The sequence below is a fragment of the Pseudogymnoascus destructans genome, assembly GCF_001641265.1.
Source record: "Pseudogymnoascus destructans isolate 20631-21 unplaced genomic scaffold scaffold_14, whole genome shotgun sequence".
Lineage (NCBI taxonomy): Eukaryota > Fungi > Ascomycota > Leotiomycetes > Thelebolales > Thelebolaceae > Pseudogymnoascus > Pseudogymnoascus destructans.
The window spans coordinates 52,278-73,139 of NW_020167533.1; the positions used below are offsets into that span (position 1 = coordinate 52,278).

Consider the following 20,862-nt stretch of genomic DNA (forward strand, 5'->3'; position numbering starts at 1 on the left):
CCCAACCCCCCTGCCTGCCCCGTTCGCGCCTCATCGCATGCTAGCATTTTTGGTACATGTATAATATCCTACAATCTCCCCCAATTCGTCTTCGTGGTGCCACTCATGGTAGAGTGTTAGTGGTGTGGTTGAGTCGATTTACTCGTTGATCTTGGCGAGGAGCTCGTAATCGCGGAAGAGGGCGTATTCCTCCTCTCCGACCTTGACTGGGGATCCACCGTACTGCAATCCGTTAGCCTTGTCCTCATTCCATCATCTCTTCCCCTTCTCTCCCTCCCCACCTCCTCCCCTCTCTTCTCCCCATCATCCCCTCTTTCCCCTTATCTCCCCATCTCCCCGGAACGAATTAAAATCATCACATACCTGAGGAATCAAAACCTTATCCCCCGCCTTAACACTCGGCTTCACAGTCTTTCCCTCCTTATCCAGTCCTCCCGGGCCAACAGCAAGCACACGCGCCTCATTGAGCTCCTTGACCGACGACTCGGGCAGGAAGATGCCGCCGGCGGTTTGGGTCTGGGCCTTGATGCGCTGGACGAGGACGCGGTCCAGGAGGGGGGCGAGGGATTTGATGGATTTGAGGGCTGTGGACTGGGAGGGGTTAGTCGGTTGCTTGCTGGAGAGAGGGGGAAGGGGGAGGGGAGGGAGGGAGGAGGGAGGAGGGACGGGAGAGGGAGGTGTGTAAGAAGTTCATGCGGATCGCGTCGGCTGACTCTTGTGCTGCGGGATTGGAGTGGAGGGATTGAAGAGCGAACATACCATATTGGCGGTTTAAGCTGGTGATTCTAGGAATCGAATTGAAAGAATTAGAGTTATATGGTAATGGTAGCGTGTGGATGAATTGTGTTGATTTGCGACGACTGACTTTCTCAAAACTTCGAAATGTTTCTGGGACCGAGCGTCGCGCGCTAGTGAGTTGGGCCGATAGTGGCACGTGACGCCCCTGAGTTGGGTCAGGTGATTTGGGGGTTTATTTGGTGGAGGTAAGGGGTTTGGGAACAATTGATTTATTTTTCTATGAATTGGAGGTTCAATACTTGTGAAGTCCAGGCTGTTTAGGTACATATGAAGCTCTGAAGTTTTATAGCGATCATGATTCAAATTCCGCACATTCAAACAACGTCTCCTCGGAATTCCACGGTCAAAGTGAGAACTCAACTCTCAAGCCCTCATCCTCCATCAACTTCCACCATGCTGTGACTATAGTCTCCTTCTCCACCAGAAGCACAGATTTTTAGAGTTGGATATGTTGCGCCACCAGCAATTACCTCGCTGTCGGATCGTCGACCACAAGTCCTTCATCTCCACAGATACCAAACCCGCTCTGGCATCCAGCACCACAGTGAACATCAGCATCTCCACAGTATCCATACATAGAGCAGCAACGGCCTTTTGAATTACTAATGCAGGTCTGCCCTACTTTAGCTCCACATTTGTTGTCAGTTTTCAGGCCCTTTGGCAGAGTGTTGTAAGGCGCTGTGCCATTGAGCGAGGGATTCTTGGGGCGTGTGGCGTTTGAATGTCCAGTGGCAACCACTTTGGTGAATAACGTGGTGGTTTTCGTTTGGTGTAGCGTTTTTGTAGTTGTGGAATCCAGGCTCGCCGTGAGAGGTACGGTTTTGGTAGTTGTATGAGTTACTGTTATCGTAACACATGGTAGATCCAAGGGCGGCATCAGGGGAATGTGATGGCCAGTAGTGTTTCCGGCAACATCTGAGACTTGTCAGCTTGTATTCCTATCATGTAAAACCATATATAACTTACCAGGAGTCAAATCTCTGTTGTGAATGCCCGCGGTTGGAGCCGCTCTGACAGTACTGGCAGTTAATGAAGCATCGTGATCAACATCTCTTTGATATGCATATTTGGTGAGCAAGCCGGGAGGGACGGCATGGACCACAGCAACCCGGATAGCCAAGGGCAAAATGACCGTGAATAAATGCATCTCGATACGTTAAGATGATAGACACAAAGCTCGCATGTGGTAGGGTTTGAGAGCAGGTTTGATGTAGAAGTATCATACAATGCAAAGGAAAACTTGAAGCATACTTAAGAAAAGGTGTAGTGAATCATTTACCTTTGAATGGCCCCTGACTCAAAGATCCGTGAAGACATGAATCTTGTTTGCTGTTAACAACCGCAGACCTTACTCAATGACCGTGACTATAAATGATGTGCACCAGTGTAATCTTGAACAGCTGATGTCGCTGCATCGCAAGCTCTATATCATGTCAATCCGATCCCATGCTGTGAGTGATCCAAAAGGTCTCAGTTTCAATGTAGTCGTCTGGATATCTCGATACACAGATTCTGAGAACATATCATCTGGTCACCCTTGCTCGTCATGCTTTCTTTCATCGATATCAATGCCAAACTGTTTTTTCGGACACCCAAGGAGAGAGGAGTATGTGAGGGGTATGTAGAAATAGGAAGAGGGTTGGTTTCGCCTCCTTTCTTGACCTAGCTTAAGTAAGCAAACCCAAATGGCAACGACCTTCGGGTCACAACTTCCAAGTGAAATCAACCTTCGGCTGCTTGTCATCAGGCCAAGCAAAGCTGCCGGATATAAGTACTGTCATCTGTTTTTTTTCTGTTTGTTTTCATTTCTTCTCATTGTGTTTTGTTTCTTTTTGAGTTGCCGTTGGGATTGTGATGCCTCATATTCTCTTGCCATGGCTGGTAACCTGACCTCTCCTTTTCAGGGTCTTAATCCTATCCTCCCTCCCCGAGTAGCGACTACTCTTTCGTGTAAACAATTTCTTTACAGTTTGGCAAGAACACCCAGCCCTGCTCGCTTTCAAGGGCCTCGTTCCAATTGTCAGATTCTTTCTGGCCTTGATAATCCATTTCAAACTCGTGAGATGAGAGCTGGAGCGACTGGCTATCCTCGCAATGCTCCACATACCTGCGGATTTAACCACATCGAGGGCCCAGACTCTGAGCCTCCTGGAAAAGATCCTGTGGCCCAAATAAACCTGAACTTGGGCGAAGCAAACAAGCGACAGGATTTGATACCAAGTGAAGCAGCGATCAACTTCCAGAAACCGGTTCCAGAAGCCGAGTCTAGATCTACTTTACGGGCTTCACAAATACCAACCCCAACCAGCGAACGAAATAAGACGGCCGTTGGAATTATTCCATCCGAAAAATCTTCTATTACGCCACCATTACAGCCATTTATTGCTTCCGTTGCATCAGTTGAACATAGAGAATATAATACCCCGTTTGTTCTCGGCGATGAATCTGGGTATGACAGGTAAGATGTTTCCTATCATATTACTTCCGATTTCTCAACATCCTTGCTGAATCCAACAATCAGCAATGGTTCGTTGGCGGAGGAGTCAGGCTCTCTCTATGCTGATGCCGATATAACCCTGAGCGACAGCGGTGAGTCTGGACATGCAACAGCTCAGTCAATCGGAGTGAGTTGCCTCGACTCAAATACACGTATTCGGAAGCTTTCTCCAAGTCAGCAGGATGAATCATCAGTTATCAGTGGGAGCCCCAGTGTAACAGATGCGGATCAAACTTTGCCAGGCCCTTCGAAGAAAAGGCTAAAACGACCTATTCGAACTGCTTCTAAAACATTGGCACAAGATGATACTTTGGAGACCATTCAGGAGGAAATAGCTGAAAATACTGCTTCGGAACGAATATGCCGTACTTTTGATCAGCTACAACTGACAGAAGAAAGGGCTGTGCAAAAGAGCAATTCAGTGTGTAAGCAATGGATCCGTACTCATCCAATGGCGTTTTTAATATCAACCCCAAATATTTGCCCAAGCAACACTCAGCTATTTTTTGTTCGAACACCATATCCAGCATATTCACATTCTAACATGACTTATTATAGCTGGAGATGTTTTGTCCGATGATGACAGCTCCATAATAGACACCCAACAGATAGTCCCAAAGGCTCCTCTGCTCAGCATACGCCAAAAGCGATTTCCAGAAATCAGCCCCCAAATGCCGCGGAAAAAACGAAAGAAGACTTATCCAGACACAAAGATGATGTCTTCTAGGATCCATTTCAAAAATCTAACGCTTACAACCCGCGTCTCAGAATCTCCGGATTGTCCCAAGCCGATACCAACCCGACTTGACTTTTGTGACGGTTTCGTAGGTGAAGAATCTCAACCCATCGGGCGCACAAAAGCGACATCTCGGCCACGTCGATTGCCTAGACCAGGTGTCTTGAGACGGTCAAAGGGGTACTCATGCCAGCTTCCACTGGTTCAATCAAGAACCTTTGGCGATAAGCCCTCCGTACAAGAAGGAAGTTGGAACTTTAAAGAGAGAGTCGGCATTCGATTTGGGTGGGAAAATCTTGCAGATGACTCAAGCCATAGCCGGAAAGAATATCAAAACAGCACCAGCTGTGCCAAACAAGGGGCATCTATTCTTAGTCAGCCAAATGTATGGCATACCAAGCCGGCAGACCAGATGTCTGATGCCAACCCGGAAAACATCGCTGGCTACAAGGCCCCGTCGATTACAGAGGACGTCAATATGGATATGGATCCTAGCCCACAATCTGAGGAATCTGATAATGATAGTAATTTTTCGGATTCGCTGCAGTTAGAAACTTCGCCGAAAGCCACAAAATTGAAACGCCGCGTAACGTTTAATGAAGACGTGGAAGTCATTCGCCAACAACTCTCTATGGTTTCGGCACCACTTCCAATATCGATAGCAAGCTCGGACAATGAGTCTGACGAGGACCGCAAGGATGAAGATGATTATGACACCCATAGCGAAGGGTCAGATAGTCACGCATCAGAAAGTGGTAGTGAGGTTGGCTCTAGTGCAGATGAACACACCAGCGAGCCATCCTCGCCGCGCCATGACCGCAATTCCTTAAACGATACATTGCCTTCCACTCCTATCCGCAGATGGATTCCAACAGAGGCATCGGACTCTTCAAGTGGTGGTGAAGTTGAAACTGAGATGCTGGATGATGAGATGATTCTTGATGATACTGCCAGTATGGTCTCTAGAAGATATCAAGTATCAGATGCGGTGCATTTATGGGGAGAGAACTATGATGATGAAAGGTTAAATTTGAGTCCGAGCTGCCCTTGGGCGCCGCGGCGGCCAAATATCGCCCGCCATAGCATTGAGGCCGATGAGGATATTTTTGCATCTCCATCTTCCAGAGTGCCAAGGCAGAAAACCGTCAACAATATAAGACTGAACCAAAGCCAAATGAGACTCAATGAAAGCCAAATGGATTGGAATCCAACACAGCCCACCACCCCTATGCCTCATTCTGAGAGATACTACAGAGAACCTTCCATTGAACTTGGTAATGTTGATTGGCCGCCTCGCTCCTTTTTCTCGCAGTCCATGACGGATTCGCAGGCCTCGAGGGTGACGCATCACGGCCACCAGTCTAGGCAGTACATGGTGGCAGATGTTCCAAATTACTTCTCCGCGGCATCCCAGAATTTTAAACAGCCACTATATAAGCCAACGGTGCCGCCAATGCGGTCGAAATCAATGCCGTTGGGATCACAATATTTCGAGAAAGAAGGACAGGATTGGAATGCCGATGGAAATATTTTTAGCAATTCGGTGCCTGCACAAAAGGTTGCGTCGTTTATAGGGAGCCAGGATGAGAGGACCACAAGCTTGAGGGCGTTGACAAGGCATATCAGTATCGGATTTGGGACTGCAGGAGAAAGGCGTAGGAATCCTTTGCTGCCGTTCAGGCTGCCATTGAAGAATATTTAAAGGCGGGATATTTGTGGATTTGCTGCAGGATTTTTGGAGCCATATGGCTAGATTATGGGTGGCATTGTAAATGTGCAATTGCTGTCTTCCTATTTTTTATCAAACGGATTGCTATCAGCTTACCTCAGAATTACGATAGTTTTAAATTAGCTAGAATCACTAAGTTATAGCTCTATTTCTTTTACCCCAAATTATTTAGCTTTAATATATCACCTTGACATATAAAGAGTCAATTGCATATTTCAAAGTTATTTCTCAGAAGAGTTAAATCAAATAGCTACAGAGCTATATTCGGCGAACTAACTTACCCTGACCCTTGCTGACGAACGTGGATCTGCAAGGCTGACAGCGCGCTAAGAATAAACTTCTTGGTGGAGCACAATTGGCTTTCCAGACAACATCCACAACATCTCTCAGTAGAACCTGTCACGAAGATATAGGGTTGACGATCTAACCTTTCAAGTAACATGGTCAGGTTAAAGAATAGATACCTCTTGGTAAACATTCTATATCCCGAGGCCACAGCCTTACCATCGTCGAAAGTGCCCGACGTTGTCGCCTTCAACCAGCCCACGACCGACGACCTCACGCCGCAGCTTCTCATAAAAGCAATTAGAGAAGCAGTACTCGAACTATTCGGAGATTATGGCTCCGGGGCGATAGCAGGGAGTTTGATGGGTGAGATTGGCCCTCTAGTTGCATAGACTCATGCGCATATTCTAACGCCCACCAGTTAAATATTTGTCGCCTGCCACCTCGACGTTTATTATACGAGTTACAAGGGCGCATTACAGAATTGCTTGGGCAGCACTGTCGATGATGAATATGGTTCCGGTCAAGGATGGCAAGAAATGCGTATACCGTGTTGTCAGAGTCAGCGGCACAATCCGTAAGGCTGAGGAAGAAGCTATTCGCCGCGCACGAGAAATGATGCTCAGAGCGAAGCGGGAGCTTGGAGATCAGAGCGCAGCCACGTTAGAGAGCATCCTTGGGAAGCCGAAAGATAATAGGCCGGTAGCTGTCGACTCGGAAGTTCTTATGCTTGATGCGAGTGACGACGACCCTGTGGATTGCAACAGCGATGAAGACGGTTGATGCGACATCATTTATTATTTCTAACAACTTTAATCCCACTACCACCGGGAGATAACGACATGTGGCCAAAGTCCTCATCAGCCTCATCGCCTTCCATATGCGCCTCGAGCTTCTGGGCAGCCTCGGCTTTCGCCCTCTCAGCTTCATCCTGCGCTTCTTGCTCCTTCCTATCCCTCTTGTCAAACTCGTCTTTCGCATTTACCCAGCGCTCCTGGACGTCTTTTATATCCATAGTCGTCAAGCCCTCGCGCATGGCAACTTGCCATACCGTATCGTTTGCGCCCTCTGCTCCACCAAAGACGTATCCGCCTGCTCGATCAATCATTTGTAGGAGGTGCATCATGCTACGCTTATCCTCCACCGCCAATGTTTCGTATCCTACCAATCCGAAGCTCTCGACAAGGTCGACGATTGCCGAGTTCAGGCCTGCGAATTTAGAACCCTTCATTACGGATGACTCGGCTTCGAGGTGTGGTAGGAGGTAGCTCAGGTCTTGGACTTCGGTGTAAAAGTCGAGGTTGAAGGGTAATGGGTCGTATGTGGAAAGCTTATCGATCTTGGTGAGGACGTTGAGGTGTGGCAAATCCATCTGCAGCATGGCGCGCAGACTGAGGATGAGATTCGAGATGTATAGTGACGGTAGGGTGAGGCAATAGGAATCCGTAAGGTTCATAACAACCATCCTGTATCCCATCTTCTGTATGTGGAAGAATATATTTCGTAATGATGAGTGATGTGTGAACAGCTCCGCCTGCCCCGGGCAGTCAAAAATTACATAGTCCTCCCCTAAGCCCCTGAGACCCTCCTCGAGCCACTCGACGTTGTGTTCTAATTCCTCCATAGCATAAAGTATACCGCCGTTGGGACCTAACTCGTCGTCGCGCATTATATCTTCGAGACGGACTATTTCGCGCACGTCGAGAGCTGCTGTGTAGTTCGTGTGCTCGTTGGCGGGGTCGAGGTTAACGACTGAACATTTGCGCCCGATGGCAGACATGAATTGCTGCACTTTTTGAGGTGATTAGCTTTGAGAATACCAAAATGTTCTGATCTATACTTACTGCCATCACAGTATGTAGATTTGCCAGCACCAGCTGTGCCTACAACAAGCTGTAGAAATGTTAACAGTTGATCGTATCAGCCTTGACCTGAGGAAACCTACCTGTGCGAACGGCATGTTGGGCTTCGATCAGGCAAGCCCCTGATTTGTTTGATTTTGATCTGGGTATTATTCAAAGGATCTGCGGTGACTTTAGAATATCGTATTGCAAAATTCACATATGTTTGTATGTTCACGTTCTTGGTTTGAAATTGTTCTGAATCGTCATCCTGTGGTCTGGAGGGGTCTAAGGCGGTAAGCGATAGTGCAGCAGAATCCAAATCTAAGCTCCATCCACCGCGACCTTATCTAAACCAAACATTTATCAACACGCTCGCCAGTAGAACAACACACCTCACATCTCAACTACAAGATGTCTCTAGGTAAAACTCCTCGTGGCCTTTGAGCCAGATTATGAATTCTGAGTGACACAAACCTAACATTATAACAGCAACTCAGTTCGAGATTCCCACGCCTCCCGCAGATGTTATCTCCGCCGTCAAGTTTGCGCCCGACTCTCCTAACCGCCTACTCGTCTCGTCCTGGGATAAATACCTCCATTTATACGAAGTTCAAGACGGAGAAAATGCTGGAACCTTGGTGAACAAATATGAGCATCGTGCTCCGGTGCTGGATACCTGTTTTGGCGCGGGGGACGATGAGGCCTTCACGGCAGGTATGGATTGGCAGGTGAAGCGGTACGTAAATTCACAACCAATACTGGAGGATAATTCATTCTAATGTTGGCTTTAGGATCGATTTAAGTACCGGCGAACAAACTGTCCTCAGCACCCACGAAGCACCCGCCAACCGCGTGGTATACAGTAAAGAACATTCACTCCTCATCTCCTCGTCATGGGATAGCACCCTCCACCTCCACTTCCTCTCCGACCCTTCGAAAGGACCAACCACAATTCCGCTTCCCGCAAAGCCATTCTCACTTTCACTATCTCCGACCCGCCTTGTCGTTGCTATGGCATCACGTCTGGTAAATATCTACGACCTGAAATCCACAGCATTACTCTCGTCACAAGCAACCGATGGCAAAAGCGAGGTCGAGCCGTGGCAAAAGAGGGAGAGTTCTTTGAAATTCATGACAAGAGCAGTGGCTTGCATGCCAAACGATGCTGGTTACGCAACATCATCGATCGAGGGGCGTGTTGCCGTGGAGTGGTTCGACCCGTCTGATTCGTCACAAGCTAGGAAGTACGCTTTCAAGTGCCACCGTCAACCTGACTCCTCCGGCGATGGTTCGGATATTGTGTATCCCGTCAACGCATTGACATTTAACCCTATCCACGGTACGTTTGCTAGTGGTGGCGGAGATGGCGTTGTTGCGCTGTGGGATGCCGTTGCGAAGAGGAGGATCAGGCAATATCAGAAGTATGCTACAAGTGTGGCAGCGCTGTCTTTTAGCACCGACGGGAAATACCTCGCTATTGGTGTATCCCCTGGCTTTGAAGATGGAAAGGACTTCAACCCGGATGGTCTGGTGAAGGTGTTCATCAGAAAATTGGGTGAGAACGAGGCGAAGGGAAAGGGGCAAAAATAATAGATATTACGGGGTAATGTAAAATTATCTGTCATATTAGCAAGGCGCAATGGATACTATGAGCATATTGAAAAAATCAATAATCATTAAGGAGAGTTTGAAGCTGTTGATGTGAACGTTTGGTCGTCACACTGATCGTCGGTACCACCCCCCGCCTATCGCGCCGACACATTGACCCCAACTTTCCCCACGTTTCCCCCACCACAACATCCGTTCATAGGAATTAGCATCACAACCCCAACACGATGTCACAAAACACGCTGAGAGCGGCAATACTTATAGTCTCTACCACAGCTGTAGAGGATCATTCTACTGATAAATCCTGCGATATCCTCAAAGATGTCTTTAGGCAAGAAGCGGACGGTCAATGGGAGTGGGATGTTGTGGAGACCAAGATCGTTGGCGATGTAGTCGAGGACATACAGGAAGCTATCAAGCATTGGGCGGGCCAGGATAATCCGGTCAATGTCATAATTACTACCGGAGGAACTGGCTTTGCTGTCGCTGACAATACCCCAGAAGTATGTTGAAGGTTAACGTGACTGATTATATCGGATGCTGGCTTATTTACGTGACAGGCTGTCTCACCACTATTACATCGCCAGGCTCCAGGCCTCGTATATGGAATGCTCTCATCTTCAGCCGCCATAACACCATGTTTGTATTCCCAGATTTTAAAGTATTTCCATTCTAACACGTAATACAGTTGCACTCATGTCACGCCCTGTTGCTGGTGTCCGCAACAAGAGCATCATTATCACCCTCCCAGGCTCGCCAAAGGGCGCCAAGGAGAATCTCCAGTGCATATTAAAGCTCCTACCTCATGCATGCTTGCAAGCAGCAGGGGCGGACTCCAGATCTCTACATGCTGGAGGCATCAAAAAGCTGGAATCGGAGGCTGGAATAAGCTCTAGCGGATCTCACGCTGGCCATCACGGCTATGGTCACGGTCACGACCACTCGCACACACACGGTCATAGCCACTGCTATAATCATGGCCATGGGCACGCAATGCCAGTTCGCCACACAAGAGAAACGGATAATCCTCAATCTAACGACCCCGCGGCCGGCCCGTCACGACGACACCGGTCATCACCGTATCCGACGCTTGAAGTTAGCCATGCCTTGGAACTAATCAAAAATGAGACTCCAGCCCCTCAAATAATATCCGCCAAAGTGGATGGATTGCTTGTCGGCTTTGTTCTTGCGGAAGATGTCACCGCTACTGAGGCAGTGCCTGCGTTTAGGGCAAGCATCGTTGATGGCTACGCTGTCATTGTCCCCGAAGGAGGAGAGAGTTCCGCTGGTGTGTTCCCTGTTGCATCTATCTCGCATGCCGCACCGGGGGAGATCAAGCCACTGTTGAAGGGGCAAATAACTCGTATCACCACCGGCGCGCCTCTTCCTCCAGGGGCAACGTCGGTTATTATGGTTGAAGACACAGTCCTCAAATCGACTTCTGAAGATGGTACAGAAGAGAAGGAAGTTGAGATCTTGGCCACAGACGTCAAATCTGGTGAGAATATCCGTGAAGTTGGCAGTGATATCCAGTCAGGGTCTGTTATTCTCCGTAAAGGTGACCAGATATCTGCCACGGGTGGCGAGCTAGGGTTATTGGTTTCTGTTGGTAGAACTGAGGTCAAGGTTTATCGCCGCCCTGTTGTTGGCGTTCTTTCTACAGGAGACGAAATAGTGCAGCACGATCGCCCTGGACACCTTCGTCTGGGAGAAGTGAGGGATTGCAACCGCCCTACCATCATGGCTGCAGTCAGAAGCTGGGGTTTTGAAGCCCGAGACCTCGGAATTGCAAGTGATACCCCCGGATCGCTCGAGGAAACTCTTCGCGCGGCACTACGACAAGTGGATGTTATTATCACCTCAGGTGGTGTCTCAATGGGCGAGCTAGATCTGCTCAAGCCTACTATCGAGCGGCAGCTCGCTGGGACAATACATTTCGGGCGCGTAGCTATGAAGCCGGGAAAGCCGTCGACATTTGCTACAGTGCCAGTAAAATCTAACAATGGTGCTCCCGTCAAGAAGCTGGTATTTTCCCTCCCTGGAAACCCCGCGAGCGCTGTCGTGGCATTTCACCTCTTCGTGCTTCCTAGCTTGCATTTTGCGAGTGGAGTGCAGCCGGCCGGCTTACCTTCGGTACCAGTGCTACTCGGACACGAGATCAGGCTGGATAAGCAGAGGAAAGAATATCACCGTGCGGTGGTAAGTGTTGGGAGAAACGGGAAACTGGTGGCAACAAGTACCGGGGCGCAAAGGAGCTCGATGGTTGGGAGTTTGAAAAGTGCGAATGCACTGCTATGTTTGCCAATCGGTGACAAAGTTGGCAAAGGTGAGGAAGTGCAGGCTCTGCTCATGGGACCTATTTCAGCACCGTAATTATAAGTTCGAGTTAATGTGAACTAACACAAACATCCTTTCATGATACATTAAGCCGCTGTCACACATCTATCTAATGCATCCATCCTATTACGCCATTCACCCAAGAACACTCTCACCTAGCTCATCTCCACATCCCCATCTCCATCCGTCCCCCCCTTCTTCTGCCTAGGCTCGCTCCCGAAACTCGTCCTGGCGTCCTGACTCTCCATCTGCAACTGCCTCTCCGGATCCGCATCCGCATCCTCGTCATCCGCATCCTCAGTGCCGTCCACCTGCACAGACTCTCCCCGTCCATTCTGCGTCTTCGCAACCACGGCTTCAAATCCCTTGGCCACCAACGTAGTCTGCCCAGCATCCAATCCCACCTCGCCATTCTCCTTGCCCTCGCGCGCCTTCTTGGCCTTCACCTCCTTGAACGTCACTGTTCGCGGGACAACATCGGAGAGAAACTCGAGCGTGTCCATACGCGCAACTGCCGCGGCGAGATCGCGGTACTGGATGTTCTTGCGGGGTTTGCGCTCCGAGCGGACGACGCTGTGGGCGGAGGTAGAGAGGTGCTGGATGAAGGATTCTGTGGCCAGGGCGATCAGGAAGGCGGCGGGGTTAGAGCAGGCGGCGATATCGGGGTCGAGGGCTATGAGCCGCTTTACCCGCGAGACTGGGCAGAGTTAGAATGGGTTGGTTGGATCTGAAGGGTGGCGCTTACGGGGTAGTTGTGAGGTTCCGGTGGTATCCCCCCTTGGCGGGATGGCTGAGGGTGGCATGGTGGCGATTTGGGGGAAATAGAGAATATTTTCACGCGTTTGGGTGGTATAAGCTGACAGCTTGGGTATGCTTCTGATGAGGCGTATTAGCTATGTCCAAGTAGAATAAAACGGCATCCAGGTTGCTGACAGGCTCAAGCACTATGTGAATCCCGCACTGTCATGTACATGGGGTCCGCCACACGACCCCAGTAATCCCATATGAAAGTGGCAATCCCATGAGCAAAACGAAGTAGAAAATGCAAGATATCTCCAAAATGCCACAGAACAAGGCAATATCTCAACGCCTGCTCATAGAGATTGACAGGAGATTGATATGCGGGCTCAGCACCGCCGTCACGGCTTGAGAGAATAAAATTTCACAACTTACAACACACGTAATCCCGCAGTATGTCCAGTCTGTATAGGTGCCTGGTTGGTGTTGCTCTAGGACTCGTTCTTAATATATTGAAATTTCCAAGTCTGTCATGTCGTCGCGAGGCTACCAAAGTGGAAAAGTACGTGCAGGGGGTGGTGGTTGCACTAGCGGCCGCAGTCGCAGTGTGGACAAGCCAAGCTCCAGGCACAAAGAGGTTGTACGCGGCATATATTTCTCGACGGCACTCATGTCCATTTATTATTGCTCTTTCCTCTTTCCTCATGGCTATATAGGTCGTATCTATGAACAGTCGACAAGCATCATTCTCTTCAATGACAACTTTGCGCCCACGACGCCCATCAGTCGCAAGTCGGATATCCATAGCTGTCTCCAGTGCGACTGACCTGGGCGAAGGAGGCCCAGCTCCAACCGGAGCAGAACACCAGGTAGATGAGGAAATAGAAGAGATAAAACGATATGAGGTGCGTTTGCCCCAGTTTGCCATATGAAACCAAAGCTGATAATGTCCAAGGATTTCACAACAATAGGTTCGTAGCTTTGTCTATTAATACACGCGACCCGCCCGGTGTGCCGAACTGACGATCTACAGATTGGGTACAAGATGCTGCCCGAGAACAACTTAGACGCGAAGCGCGACGGCGAGAAAATGCGAGGTTCTTTACAAGAGGCGGCAGGGCTGGCTGGAGATATCAGCTATGGGAGGCATACAACGCAGGCCAGGGTTGGATTGTTGTCACCTTGATAGGTGCGGCGATTGGCCTCAATGCGGCATTCCTAAACATCATCACAGAATGGTTGTCGGATATCAAACTTGGATATTGTACTACAGGCTTTTACCTGAACCAGAACTTTTGTTGCTGGGGAGAAGATAATGGGTGTCCGCAATGGCACAGATGGACTTCGATGGCCCCCGTCAACTACCTAATGTATATTCTTACAGGAGCGATATTTGCTTTCACATCGGCGACATTGGTCAAGTCTTTTGCGCCATACGCCGCCGGATCTGGGATCTCGGAGATTAAATGCATTATCGCTGGGTTCGTCATGAAAGGCTTCCTGGGCTGGTGGACTCTGCTCATCAAGTCGATCGGCCTACCTCTCGCTATCGCATCTGGCCTATCAGTCGGAAAGGAAGGCCCCAGCGTACATTATGCTGTGTGCACTGGAAATGTTATTTCAAGATTATTCGACAAATACAAGCGCAATGCCTCCAAGACTCGGGAGATTCTGAGCGCATCCTCCGCTGCAGGTGTCGCAGTCGCCTTTGGAAGTCCTATAGGTGGCGTGTTATTCTCTTTGGAGGAGATGTCTCCGCACTTTCCTCTGAAGACTTTGTGGCGTACTTATTTCTGTTGCCTGGTAGCAACAGCAGTTCTATCTGCCATGAACCCTTTCAGAACAGGCCAGCTCGTCATGTTTCAGGTCAGATATGATCGATCATGGCATTTCTTCGAGGTGATATTCTATATCATCATCGGCATATTCGGCGGCTTATATGGAGCGTTTGTCATTAAATGGAATCTGAGGGCTCAGGCATTCCGAAAGAAGTATCTGTCGAAACATGGGGTTCTCGAGGCGACGCTGTTGGCAGTAGGTACTGCCATTATCTGCTTTCCGAGCATATTCTTGAGCATCGACATGACTGAGTCCATGGAAATCCTCTTCAAAGAATGCGAAGGCGGCGAAGATTACCATGGCCTCTGCGAGAGTAAACATAGGTGGTCTATGTTTTTCTCTCTGATTCTTGCCACTGCCATCCGCACCAGCCTGGTCATCATTTCCTATGGTTGTAAAGTGCCGGCCGGAATTTTCGTCCCCTCTATGGCAATCGGCGCATCATTCGGCCGCGCTGTCGGCATACTCGTCGAAGCCATTCATGATGCTAATCCTACCTCCGCATTTTTCTCCGCCTGTGACCCCGATCTTCCATGTATTACCCCTGGAACCTACGCCTTCCTCGGCTCGGCTGCGGCGCTTTCTGGCATCATGCACATCACCGTCTCGGTGGTGGTCATTATGTTCGAGCTTACGGGGGCTCTTACCTACATTCTACCAACAATGATTGTTGTCGGCGTCACCAAGGCTGTTGGCGAATTATTCGGAAAGGGCGGCATCGCCGACCAGATGATTTGGTTTAATGGCTTCCCATTCCTAAACAACAAAGAAGAGCACAACTTTGGTGTCCCAGTCTCGCAGGTCATGACGTCTGACCCCGTCACCCTTCCAACGACCGGCTGCACCATGGCGGACGTCGAGGCCGTCCTTGCCGATAGAGAGTTCCAAGGCTTCCCTGTTGTCGAGGAGCGGCACGCAAAAATCCTTGTCGGGTACATTGGCCGCACCGAGTTGCGGTACGCTGTCGACCGCATCAAGAAGCACAGCGGGGTACTCCCCACTGCGCGTTGCTACTTTGCAGCGCCTGCCTCCTCTGCCTCCCTCGCCCCTCCGACGCCTTCTACTCCCCTCACGCCGGCCGTGACGATTGATGGCTCCAGTTCCTCCGTCGACTTTTCACGGTTCGTCGACCCTACGCCCGTAAGCGTGCACCCACGCCTCCCGCTTGAGACGGTCATGGATATGTTCCGCAAGATTGGGCCGCGTGTGATACTTATTGAGTACCGTGGGAAGTTAGTGGGTCTTGTGACGGTGAAGGACTGCCTCAAGTACCAGTTCAAGGCCGAGGCGAGTGAAACCCCGAGGGTCGATGATAGAGGCATTGTGGAGGGTCAAGAGGAGTGGCTGTGGGGCCTCATCTTGCGCGGAGCAGCCTGGGCAAGTGATAAATTGGCCACAGTAAGTCGCGGGAGGATCCGACTGAATAGCGATGTGAGTAGAAGGGGAAATGGACAGCGGCGAACGGGGATAATGGACGGCACCGAGGATGTACCAGACGACGGGGTGGAATTGAACCGTATATGATGACGAGCATACGCCACAGTAACGTTGGATAAGCTAACCCCCTTCGATTACACGAAATACTAGCTACAGGCACCACGGAGGCCCTTAGAGGGGTGCCAACGAAATTTATATATGTACAATCTATAAGCCCAAGGTATCGAACGCCAGACACTATACAACCCAATCACACACGACTAGCCGACCCTCCTCGACTCATCAGGAGGCATCTCCAAATCCAGGATATCCTCGTCGTCCCTCAGCTTATCGGGCTTCGTGTCCTCGCCATCCGTCTCCAACTCAATATCATCAGCCAGCAAAGCCTGTCCCTCACCAGCATCCAAATATGTGCCGCTCCCCTCCTCAGAAGTGCGGTGCGCGTCCTCGCCCGCGACAGTGAGCTCCTTCTCCTCGCGGCGGCCGATGATGACGTTCCCAGCGACGAGCAGCGCGGCGCCGACGAACCAGAGGGGCGGGAGAGATTCGGAGAAGATGACGAGGCCGAGGATGGCGGTGATCATGAAGTTTGCGGAGGTGTTGAGGATGGCGACTTGGGTGGTGGAGGGGGAGCGGGAGAGGGCTTTGGTGAAGAGGGTCCACATCTGGGGGGTCTATGTTAGAATGGAGAGGGTGGAGCGTGACATAGGGGGGCCTTACGATGCCATTGAATATTAGGTTTAGGGCGAAGAATATCTAGAGAGGGTATGTCAGCTGCTAGTTTCCGAGATTGATGCTCAAATATCGCGGGGGTCCAGATAGCCAATTTAATAACCTTGGTGGCTACAATTTGTCCTGCCTCTATAAATCACCGAGCAATTGAAGGAAACTTACCGCACGAATAGCATACTCAAACGCCTGCTCCCCCTTCTCCAAATTAATAAGCCCTGCAAGAAACGTCGCAAACGTCGTCGTCAATTCCGTAGTAGTCCTGCATCACCACGCCCCCAAATCAGTAATCGCAATCTACCCAGACATCAGGGGAGACGACGAACAGCTTAGCAAACACCCCATTGATAGCCGCACAAGCACCACTCGACAGCGCAAACGTAATCCACTGCGCCTTCCTACTCAAATCCGAGATAGCCATCTCGTCTCTCTCCTCCTTCTCCCCCTTCTGTTGCTTTACCCGCGGCGTCGTCGGCGGCGCGCTGTCCTCGGGACCGGGGGACGGCGGGAACGTGAATTCGGGGATTGGAGGGAGGTTGCGGGAGCGTAGGGCTTGTTGGGGGTGAGGTGCTATGGTGGAGGAGGTGCTGGTTGCGCTGGAGGGATATGCGGAGGCCATGGGGATAGTGGTGAGGAACGTGGGTGGGTGGTGGTGGGAACCCGGTGGTACTGACGCTGACGTACGCACTGTTTCTGGCTGGCGGCGGTAAGTTAGGCTTGCGGGGTTGGTGAGAGGCGCTGGGGACTTAGTCGAGGGTGTGCCGGTGTTGTGCATATTCAGAGGTAAATACTATCACGAATGGTTTGTTTATTCTCTAGCTTTAGATTTTGATAGTTTGTGTATATTTCTGTCTATGCAGTTACAACCATATCTTGGTATCTCAAATTACCAGCCGTCTCAGTTCAGGTGGACTCGGTCACACCATGTGACGTTTCTATTTCCGCCAGCAACCACGAACGCCCTCCTTTCCATGTCCCATTTTAGACCAGTAACTCCCGCCGTAAGATGAAGAACGATATCCTCTTCGTAGCCTTAATCCATCCTACATATATGCAATTTCGTGTTCGTTCGCCATAGCCTTACGCATTTCAATCCTTCTTCGTCCCGCAACTCACGATCTTGACTTTGTCCGCATGAACGCTCGTATTGTCCATCTTAAATGTCACGTCCTTGATCAGGAAAGTCCACACTTCATCGCAGAAGCGGTAGGTGTCGAGGTGTCCCTATACCATCCCTCATCAGTACCATTGCAATTGCTGCCGCCATGTCCTCCCAGCCATCCATACCTTGAACGTCATCCTCGCCTTCACCTTATCCTGCAGCACCTCCGTAATGCTTCGATCAAAGTGGCTCAGGATCTTCATCGCCAGCTGCGGCTCGATGCGGCGCTCTCCGATCAGCTCGTCGAGAGTATCCATCAGAGTCCTCCCGACACTACCAAGGCAAACGCATTAGCACTCCAAGTTCGGTGAAGTAGAGCTGCGGTGAAGAGCGTCACAGTACCTGCTACGGCGGTAGAGCTCGTAAAAGGGACTGGCGTTCGCTGCCATCGTGATGTCTTCTCTGGTGACAATGACGGGACGTTGCGGAAAGAAGAGAAGAGGATGAGTCTCGATGAGGCGGGGTGAAAGGCAACGAGGCGGTTAGTCAGCAAAGAGCCGCACGCTACTTGTGTGGCCCAAAAGTCTGTACGGTCGCCTGTAGCTGACAAGGGTGCAATTCGCGACGTCCAAGCTTGGGATACCTGTACAGCGAGTTCGATATCGAAGCTGAGCTTCACCAACTCGCCCCGCCGCCACTCTCTTTCATATTGTTTTTGCAAGCTCCAGGCGTTGCAAAAATGAGTATTACATATGGCGTCGTTGGCTCTACGTCCACCCTCGCGGTGATTGGACTTTGTAAGACTCAACCCCTCGACACCCTGAGGTCCAGGCAGCTAACCTATGCGGCTTAGATATGCTCCTTACTGGCGATGGAGAAGCATTCAATGTACACTCTTTCACAGCATACGATGGGCAATGTATCTAACTCCATATCCAGGTCGGACAGTTCCTTGAAGACGTCTCGCCCTACGCCTGGGCAGACTTGGGCATCGGGCTCTCCATTGGCCTCTCTGTCATCGGCGCCGCATGGTAACCACCCACCCTCGCCCGCATCTTTGCCTTCACACCCGCTAACTCTCATCTCACAGGGGCATCTTCATAACCGGCTCGTCGATCCTCGGTGGCGGTGTCAAGGCGCCGCGCATCCGCACCAAGAACCTCATCTCCATCATCTTCTGCGAAGTCGTCGCCATCTACGGCGTCATCATGTCCATCGTCTTCTCGTCCAAGATCAACGTCGTCGAGGGCGACGCCATCTACTCGGGGAGCAACTACTATACCGGCTACGCGCTGTTCTGGGGTGGCCTTACTGTTGGCATGTGCAACCTCATCTGCGGTGTGAGCGTCGGGATTAACGGTAGCGGTGCCGCTCTGGCTGATGCTGCGGATCCGAGTTTGTGAGTTTATCCTTGGGAAGGGTGTACAGGTCCGGGTTTGGGGGTTCTTGCTAATATGGGAACAGATTTGTTAAGATTCTCGTCATTGAGATCTTCAGTTCGGTGCTGGGACTATTTGGGTTGATCATTGGGTTATTGATCTCGCAACGCGCAGTGGAGTTCAAGTGAGGAGATGGAGGGGATATAGGACATAAGTGGAGAGGCGGCATAGTTGTGAAAACACCACTGGAAGAGCGATTGGGGGAGAGTGCATATTTGGACATCTTGGCGGCGAGGAAGGCGTTCGGTAGACAGCGATGTACAGTATAGTAACAGTAAAGTCAGTCCGTGGGGACAGCAAACATGGAAATGAAGTGCTACATGCAGCACAGTTATTTTATACAATTAAGAGTTGTAACATTATCCCTCCTGCAAGAATGTAGCCAGGCACGGATGGAATATATAGTCATATTATGTCTCTTAGCATTGCGCGTCTCAGATCATAATTTACAGTCTAAAGACTCTCAACGTACCCGGCCGACGCCATACTTTTCATGACCCTCCTATAAACGCCCCAGATGCATACCCTCAAAGGACTATTTAACCCCACCCCCTTACTCCTCCATCTCATCAGCACCCTGCGCACCCACCGGCACCCTTCCCTCATTAAGCTCCTTCTCCAGCCTAATAATATCCTGCAAGCTCTTCGCGTTCCTAATCAGCTCCTCCACCTTCTTCCTCTCCTTATCCGTCAACTTAACCCTGTAATTCTTGTTCGACGCCGCCGCCGCCCCGTTCGCAGACGGCACGTCGAACGTCCGCGACTTGATGCCCATAATCTTATTCGCGAGTTCCGAGGGCTCGGATGTCGTTCCAAAGAGCTCCGCCGCCTGCTTGCGCTCCGCGTCTTTGACCTTGCGGTAGTCGAGGAAGCGGACGGCGCGGCAGCGGAAGAGGACCCAGAGTCTGTAGTGCTGTTCATCTCGTCAGCTTCATACCCCAGATATCTCCTATAATGGCGAGAGCTCCTACCTCTTTCCGTGTAACAGGGTTCTCTATCAGCACCAAGTGCGTGAGCTTAGGCAGTGTGCCGAGGGCGTCGAGGTCAGCTAGCTCGGCGATGTTGTTCGATGTCAGGATGAGAGTGATGAGATTTGGTATCGATTGCGCGACGGAGGGCTGGATCTGAGCGACGCGGTTGCGGGCGAGGAGGAGGGTTGAGAGGCGCGGGGAGAGGGGGAAGTTGCCTAGAAGCTGGATGTCGTTGTCTGTGAAGTCGATCGCATCTTGTGGCTAGCATCTGTCAGTCTATAGCTCTCTCTCATCTGGGAGTAGTATGTGACCCCAAGTCCAATGAATGCCAATATGACGTATAATGCCACATGGGGGGAGGGGAAGTGGAGGACTCACGCCAGCAACACCCAGGTTCTCGATGCTCGGTATTTTGTGACCTGCAATCCCAGGTATCGATATCAACTCTGCTCGCCTCAAAGTGTAGTATCAGTTCTTCTCAGGGACAACGCACCTCGCAGGTCGAGCTCTCGCTCTTTGAGGGGATTGAGGTATGACAGGGAGGATTGGATGAGTTCGGTGGTGAGGCGCATTGCTGCGGTTTGTCTGGACGTTTACCTATGTAGATTCAGTGTCGATGGCATGCGAGTAGTCGGATCGTAGCGGAAATGAGTGGTGGAGGGTGTGGGCGCGGGTGATTCGGTGGGATTTGTGGTGTCTCGTGGTTTTCGGCAAGGCTGAAGGTTGGACCGCGCCTGATGATAGCTTCAAAATTATGAATTAATTTGAGCTAG

At 50.5% G+C, this 20,862-nt stretch overlaps 12 protein-coding genes across 12 annotated transcripts; 6 read left to right on the forward strand and 6 right to left on the reverse strand.

The window, feature by feature from the left end:
- Window positions 1-7: 7 nt before the first annotated feature.
- Window positions 8-854, reverse strand: HSP10 (10 kDa heat shock protein). The gene is made up of 3 exons (XM_024469123.1): window positions 760-854; window positions 364-591; window positions 8-222 (listed from the first exon to the last, which is right to left on the reverse strand). The coding sequence occupies exons 1-3, from the start codon at window positions 760-762 to the stop codon at window positions 139-141; spliced, it is 315 nt and encodes a 104-aa protein (XP_024323066.1). The 5' UTR covers window positions 763-854; the 3' UTR covers window positions 8-138.
- Window positions 855-2,861: 2,007 nt separating this feature from the next.
- On the forward strand, window positions 2,862-5,839 carry VC83_05503 (uncharacterized protein; the record flags this gene model as incomplete). The annotated part of the gene is made up of 4 exons (XM_024469124.1): window positions 2,862-3,256; window positions 3,320-3,422; window positions 3,474-3,720; window positions 3,854-5,839. 4 exons carry the CDS (start codon window positions 2,862-2,864, stop codon window positions 5,731-5,733), a joined length of 2,625 nt encoding a protein of 874 aa, XP_024323065.1. The 3' UTR covers window positions 5,734-5,839.
- A 361-nt stretch (window positions 5,840-6,200) lies between these two features.
- On the forward strand, window positions 6,201-6,828 carry VC83_05504 (uncharacterized protein; the record flags this gene model as incomplete). The annotated part of the gene is made up of 2 exons (XM_024469125.1): window positions 6,201-6,411; window positions 6,467-6,828. The coding sequence occupies 2 exons, from the start codon at window positions 6,201-6,203 to the stop codon at window positions 6,826-6,828; spliced, it is 573 nt and encodes a 190-aa protein (XP_024323071.1).
- Window positions 6,829-6,848: 20 nt separating this feature from the next.
- On the reverse strand, window positions 6,849-8,005 carry VC83_05505 (uncharacterized protein; the record flags this gene model as incomplete). The annotated part of the gene is made up of 4 exons (XM_024469126.1): window positions 6,849-6,855; window positions 6,888-7,836; window positions 7,890-7,938; window positions 7,991-8,005. 4 exons carry the CDS (start codon window positions 8,003-8,005, stop codon window positions 6,849-6,851), a joined length of 1,020 nt encoding a protein of 339 aa, XP_024323070.1.
- Window positions 8,006-8,172: 167 nt separating this feature from the next.
- Window positions 8,173-9,573, forward strand: VC83_05506 (uncharacterized protein). The gene is made up of 3 exons (XM_024469127.1): window positions 8,173-8,310; window positions 8,379-8,625; window positions 8,681-9,573. Exons 1-3 carry the CDS (start codon window positions 8,301-8,303, stop codon window positions 9,477-9,479), a joined length of 1,056 nt encoding a protein of 351 aa, XP_024323129.1. The 5' UTR covers window positions 8,173-8,300; the 3' UTR covers window positions 9,480-9,573.
- A 123-nt stretch (window positions 9,574-9,696) lies between these two features.
- Window positions 9,697-11,902, forward strand: VC83_05507 (uncharacterized protein). Its single transcript, XM_024469128.1, has 3 exons — window positions 9,697-10,000; window positions 10,058-10,136; window positions 10,186-11,902. Exons 1-3 carry the CDS (start codon window positions 9,725-9,727, stop codon window positions 11,868-11,870), a joined length of 2,040 nt encoding a protein of 679 aa, XP_024323069.1. The 5' UTR covers window positions 9,697-9,724; the 3' UTR covers window positions 11,871-11,902.
- Window positions 11,903-13,090, reverse strand: VC83_05508 (uncharacterized protein). Its single transcript, XM_024469129.1, has 3 exons — window positions 13,008-13,090; window positions 12,580-12,710; window positions 11,903-12,531 (listed from the first exon to the last, which is right to left on the reverse strand). The coding sequence occupies exons 2-3, from the start codon at window positions 12,635-12,637 to the stop codon at window positions 11,990-11,992; spliced, it is 600 nt and encodes a 199-aa protein (XP_024323064.1). The 5' UTR covers window positions 12,638-12,710; window positions 13,008-13,090; the 3' UTR covers window positions 11,903-11,989.
- Window positions 13,091-13,222: 132 nt separating this feature from the next.
- Window positions 13,223-16,328, forward strand: GEF1 (glycerol ethanol, ferric requiring protein). The gene is made up of 3 exons (XM_024469130.1): window positions 13,223-13,477; window positions 13,528-13,543; window positions 13,606-16,328. The coding sequence occupies exons 1-3, from the start codon at window positions 13,298-13,300 to the stop codon at window positions 15,933-15,935; spliced, it is 2,526 nt and encodes an 841-aa protein (XP_024323063.1). The 5' UTR covers window positions 13,223-13,297; the 3' UTR covers window positions 15,936-16,328.
- On the reverse strand, window positions 16,109-17,352 carry VC83_05510 (uncharacterized protein; the record flags this gene model as incomplete). The annotated part of the gene is made up of 4 exons (XM_024469131.1): window positions 16,109-16,513; window positions 16,569-16,604; window positions 16,743-16,839; window positions 16,904-17,352. The coding sequence occupies 4 exons, from the start codon at window positions 17,350-17,352 to the stop codon at window positions 16,109-16,111; spliced, it is 987 nt and encodes a 328-aa protein (XP_024322923.1).
- A 314-nt stretch (window positions 17,353-17,666) lies between these two features.
- TOA2_2 (Transcription initiation factor IIA small chain (TFIIA 13.5 kDa subunit)) lies at window positions 17,667-18,128 on the reverse strand (the record flags this gene model as incomplete). Its single annotated transcript, XM_024469132.1, has 3 exons — window positions 17,667-17,801; window positions 17,865-18,012; window positions 18,082-18,128. 3 exons carry the CDS (start codon window positions 18,126-18,128, stop codon window positions 17,667-17,669), a joined length of 330 nt encoding a protein of 109 aa, XP_024322924.1.
- Window positions 18,129-18,347: 219 nt separating this feature from the next.
- Window positions 18,348-19,530, forward strand: VMA16 (H(+)-transporting V0 sector ATPase subunit c''). Its single transcript, XM_024469133.1, has 5 exons — window positions 18,348-18,476; window positions 18,533-18,567; window positions 18,619-18,710; window positions 18,770-19,078; window positions 19,144-19,530. Exons 1-5 carry the CDS (start codon window positions 18,419-18,421, stop codon window positions 19,244-19,246), a joined length of 597 nt encoding a protein of 198 aa, XP_024322925.1. The 5' UTR covers window positions 18,348-18,418; the 3' UTR covers window positions 19,247-19,530.
- LEA1 (U2 snRNP complex subunit) lies at window positions 19,531-20,800 on the reverse strand. The gene is made up of 4 exons (XM_024469134.1): window positions 20,583-20,800; window positions 20,468-20,508; window positions 20,090-20,350; window positions 19,531-20,031 (listed from the first exon to the last, which is right to left on the reverse strand). Exons 1-4 carry the CDS (start codon window positions 20,659-20,661, stop codon window positions 19,672-19,674), a joined length of 741 nt encoding a protein of 246 aa, XP_024322926.1. The 5' UTR covers window positions 20,662-20,800; the 3' UTR covers window positions 19,531-19,671.
- Window positions 20,801-20,862: the final 62 nt, after the last annotated feature.

Excerpts from the sequence above, each read along its gene's own strand:
- HSP10 (XM_024469123.1), bottom strand. Across the intron at positions 223-363 it reads ATAAGGTTTTGATTCCTCAG|TACGGTGGATCCCCAGTCAA; the intron begins GTATGTGATGAT and ends AACGGATTGCAG.
- VC83_05506 (XM_024469127.1), top strand. Across the intron at positions 8,626-8,680 it reads ATGGATTGGCAGGTGAAGCG|GATCGATTTAAGTACCGGCG; the intron begins GTACGTAAATTC and ends TGTTGGCTTTAG.
- VC83_05507 (XM_024469128.1), top strand. The coding sequence starts at position 9,725 with ATGTCACAAAACACGCTGAGAGCGGCAATACTTATAGTCTCTACCACA. Across the intron at positions 10,001-10,057 it reads TCGCTGACAATACCCCAGAA|GCTGTCTCACCACTATTACA; the intron begins GTATGTTGAAGG and ends TTTACGTGACAG. Across the intron at positions 10,137-10,185 it reads TTCAGCCGCCATAACACCAT|TTGCACTCATGTCACGCCCT; the intron begins GTTTGTATTCCC and ends CACGTAATACAG.
- VC83_05508 (XM_024469129.1), bottom strand. The coding sequence starts at position 12,637 with ATGCCACCCTCAGCCATCCCGCCAAGGGGGGATACCACCGGAACCTCA. Across the intron at positions 12,532-12,579 it reads CGGAACCTCACAACTACCCC|TCTCGCGGGTAAAGCGGCTC; the intron begins GTAAGCGCCACC and ends AACTCTGCCCAG.
- GEF1 (XM_024469130.1), top strand. The coding sequence starts at position 13,298 with ATGAACAGTCGACAAGCATCATTCTCTTCAATGACAACTTTGCGCCCA.
- VMA16 (XM_024469133.1), top strand. The coding sequence starts at position 18,419 with ATGAGTATTACATATGGCGTCGTTGGCTCTACGTCCACCCTCGCGGTG. Across the intron at positions 18,568-18,618 it reads GCGATGGAGAAGCATTCAAT|GTCGGACAGTTCCTTGAAGA; the intron begins GTACACTCTTTC and ends CTCCATATCCAG. Across the intron at positions 19,079-19,143 it reads GATGCTGCGGATCCGAGTTT|ATTTGTTAAGATTCTCGTCA; the intron begins GTGAGTTTATCC and ends ATATGGGAACAG.
- LEA1 (XM_024469134.1), bottom strand. The coding sequence starts at position 20,661 with ATGCGCCTCACCACCGAACTCATCCAATCCTCCCTGTCATACCTCAAT. Across the intron at positions 20,509-20,582 it reads GCGAGAGCTCGACCTGCGAG|GTCACAAAATACCGAGCATC; the intron begins GTGCGTTGTCCC and ends CTGGGATTGCAG. Across the intron at positions 20,032-20,089 it reads ACCCTGTTACACGGAAAGAG|CACTACAGACTCTGGGTCCT; the intron begins GTAGGAGCTCTC and ends CGAGATGAACAG.